The sequence below is a fragment of the Lucilia cuprina genome, chromosome 4 (genome assembly GCF_022045245.1).
Source record: "Lucilia cuprina isolate Lc7/37 chromosome 4, ASM2204524v1, whole genome shotgun sequence".
NCBI classification, from domain to species: Eukaryota; Metazoa; Arthropoda; class Insecta; order Diptera; family Calliphoridae; genus Lucilia; species Lucilia cuprina.
Window position 1 is genome coordinate 93,727,755 of NC_060952.1, and position 3,892 is coordinate 93,731,646.

Here is a 3,892-nt window from a genome sequence, read left to right on the forward strand (position 1 = left end):
TGGCATGTTTTTATAAGGAATAATTTTTTTTAAGAATATTTCGGCATACGTATCGTATGAGTAACAATTATAGTGAGTATTTTGGAAAAATATTTTTCAAGTTCATAAGTAGTACGTTACTAAAACGAATGATTTGAAAACAATTTTTTATAAAACTAAAAACTTTAGGATTGGCAAAAGTTATATTGTCTTTTTCAACTGTTTTCTCTTATATAAATATGTTATTTTATTAATTACCATCATCCATATACAAATACATATTATTATTAGTATGTTAGACACCAATATATTTAAAAAAAAAAAACATTACACACCGATTAAATAAACTAAATATTAAATAATAAAGATAAAATAAATTATAAACAAAGAATAAAAAAATCATGATTTTTCTGCACCTGTAAACGTACCCTCCACATTCAATTGAATGGCATGACGATCAGTACCACGTTCATTTTCCACAACCAAATAATAAGGACGTGCATCATGTTCACTGGTATGATGGATGTGTAATGTGGAAAGGTAACAATCCTCGCGTGTATCTTGTAGTAAATCATCGGCACGAAAACGGTCTAAATACACATACAAACCAACACAAATTAAAAGTAAAAATGTCAACACAATGACATTAGCAGCATTAGAAGCATCAGGAGCAGTGACATTAGAAATTAATGCCCGGCAACAAATGCGATTTGACAATATAGATAGATGTGTTGTGATGTCGTCAAATGGCGAACGAGTTTTGTGGACATGTTGGAATACAAGGATGTGTAAATGAATGAATATTGTACATTTTAGATGGATTTGTATACCATGGTGATGACGATGATGATTATGATGTAGTTGTTGTCGTTATTGTTGTTCATAATGTTCATATCCGTTATTGTTGTTGATATGATGTATGATGAACAAATATGTATTTGGTGTTGAGTTGGGTGTTGAGTTTTCATACAAAAATATCAAGTGATTATAACCCCACCCAAAACATTAATTTCCAAATCCATTTTATTGTATTTTAACATTAATAAAGTGTTAAATTACATACAATAATAAATTTACAATCATTTGATCATTATATATATATTTAACACAAACCCCAAAATTTAAAGGCCAATATAATTTGGTTTATTTTCAACAATATTAAAGCCGATAAAGACAAGTAAACACATACACCGATTTTATAAACAGGATGGATTACATTTAGCATTATACGCAGACATTTCGCAAACCCCATTTTATGATAATATTTTAAAATAAATTTAGGCCAAATGAAAATAGAGGTAAATATTTTCATTTACGTTATTCATTATTAAACATAAGGGATTATATATTCCCACACATGTACAACACCGCCATCATCCATATTATTAGATTATTTGAGAATATTTTATAAAATTTATATTTGTCATCGTGAATTGGCATTATGTAGTTTTTTTTATTTTTATGTGGGAGAAAAAATAATAAAGAAAAAGAGAAAACAAATTTTAGTATTAAAGTTTAAATTATTTTTTACTTTTTCTACCCACCTATCGCTGAACCCGCATCTAGTCTCAGTGAGCCCCATTCCCAGGCCACACGATGCGGCCGAGGATCTGCACACACCACTAAAGTAAGCGAAGCTGGATCTCCTCTCTTCACAAGTACAGTGTGCATAGACGGATGTAAACGTAGGACTTGAGGAGCTCCTGAAAAAATAAAAAATTCAATTTTTTTAAGGGACACAAATACTGAAGGATTGTACCTAAATATAGTTCAGTTCTAGTTTAGTTCAGTTCTAGTTTAGTTCAGTTCAGTTCTAGTTTAGTTCAGTTCTAGTTTAGTTCTAGTTCAGTTCTAGTTCAGTTCTAGTTCAGTTCTAGTTCAGTTCTAGTTCAGTTCTAGTTCAGTTCTAGTTCAGTTCTAGTTCAGTTCTAGTTCAGTTCTAGTTCAGTTCTAGTTCAGTTCTAGTTCAGTTCTAGTTCAGTTCTAGTTCAGTTCTAGTTCAGTTCTAGTTTAGTTCTAGTTCAGTTCTAGTTTAGTTCTAGTTCAGTTCTAGTTCAAAATTTTATTATTATCGAAAATACTCCCTAAAATGTTACTCATACGCACCTTGTATAAAAGGGGTTACTGAAGTTCACTAAAACAATTTATTCTAAAACTTGATTTTTTGAACTAAAAAGAACTTATAGATTAAAATTAAAGCCATATTTTCCCTAAAATTTTCAAATGAAAAGCCTTTTCATATAAAACATTTTTCAATATGTTTTTAATAGAAATCTCTGTAATAATCTCCTATTTAATCGTATTTAATTCACATGTTTTTGAGCAATATATATGTTTTAAACAAACACAAAAAAAAGCAGCTCTAGAGATTTTAATAATCTGCATTTAATGCCGTGTATTTAAATTTAATATAGATTTATGAGCTTTAGAATAGAATTGTAAAATATGTTTAATAAAATATACATATTAGATAAAGATTTAAGAGGTATTTGGAAAACAAAAGCTTTAATGATGCTGATGTTAAATATCATAAAGGATTTTACTAGAGTTAGAGTGTGTGTGTTTTAGAACAAATTGAATATGAAAAATATTTTAGTTTGAAAGCTTTAATAGCTGACATTTTTAGGATTGCTCTGTAAATTAAGCAGAAATTTTTAACTAAACTTGTGTGTACTTCAAGACATATGATTGATATTAATTAGTTCATTTATATTAAAATTTCTGTATAACTTAGAAATGGTTGATTGGAATTTTAAAGCAAATAAACACAGGTCTTAAAGAAAATAAATAAATTCTTACAAAAACATACTAAAATGTTTAGGAAATTCATTAACAAAATAAAATCATTTAAAATTACACACACATACATATATTAAAAATTTTACTTTTTTTATTTTAATTATTTTATTAAAGTTTGATCATTATAAATGTATCAACTTAACAAAAACATAAATGTGTCAGTGTAATTATTATTTCAATAAATTGAATTATTTATGATTACAATCATAATAATAATGACAATAATAATATTTATTTACTAATCTAATAACCTAAATCAATTACTACTAATACTTATAAAAACAAACAACAATAGAAAAATATAAAATACACACATACTTATCCAAATACACCAAACAAATTTAAAATTTGTATATGCCATATAAAGGTATATGTATGTATATTTTTATACATGCCTATTTACAAAAAAAATTAACATATTGACCTAATCATATTTAATTTAATTTCAATTATTTTCTGATTTTCATATACTTTTTTTTCGTTTAATGTCTTTCAAATTTCTGGTTAGATAACTAATTATTAAAAAAATATGTTTAGGCCTATAACAGTTTACATTATATTTATAATAATTAAATACAATTAATTATGTAAATGTTCATTAACTACATTTTATTATTTTAAAAACAATAAGTAGGGTTATTGGTTGTAGACAATCATATATATGCTTACGCACTTAATATGTATTACATATGCAAATTTGAATAAACTTTTGTTAAATATTAATTTGTTAACAAATAAATTACAAGGTTAAATTAACAAGGGTATAATTATTATATAATGGGAAATTCTATAAAATGCAAATTTTATTGGTGTAAATATAATACTCACAAGTATGACAAGTTCTGCTTTCGTTTGGAATTCTGTTCTAGTTCTATTCTAGTTCTATTCTAGTTCTGTTCTAGTTCTGTTCTAGTTCTGTTCTAGTTCTGTTCTAGTTCTGTTCTAGTTCTGTTCTAGTTCTGTTCTAGTTCTGATCTAGTTCTGTTCTAGTTTTGTTCTGGTTCTTTTCTAGTTCTATTCTAGTTCTATTCTAGTTCTGTTCTAGTTCTGTTCTAGTTCTGTTCTAGTTCTGTTCTAGTTCTGTTCTAGTTCTGTTCTAGTTCTGTTCTAGTTC

The 3,892-nt window shown here is 26.6% G+C and overlaps 1 protein-coding gene across 1 annotated transcript; it reads right to left on the bottom strand.

Annotated features, from left to right (window-relative positions):
- Positions 1-363: 363 nt before the first annotated feature.
- Positions 364-1,677, bottom strand: LOC124419386. Its single transcript, XM_046948565.1, has 2 exons — positions 1,524-1,677; positions 364-569 (listed from the first exon to the last, which is right to left on the bottom strand). Exons 1-2 carry the CDS (start codon positions 1,648-1,650, stop codon positions 379-381), a joined length of 318 nt encoding a protein of 105 aa, XP_046804521.1. The 5' UTR covers positions 1,651-1,677; the 3' UTR covers positions 364-378.
- Between the last annotated feature and the right edge of the window lie 2,215 nt (positions 1,678-3,892).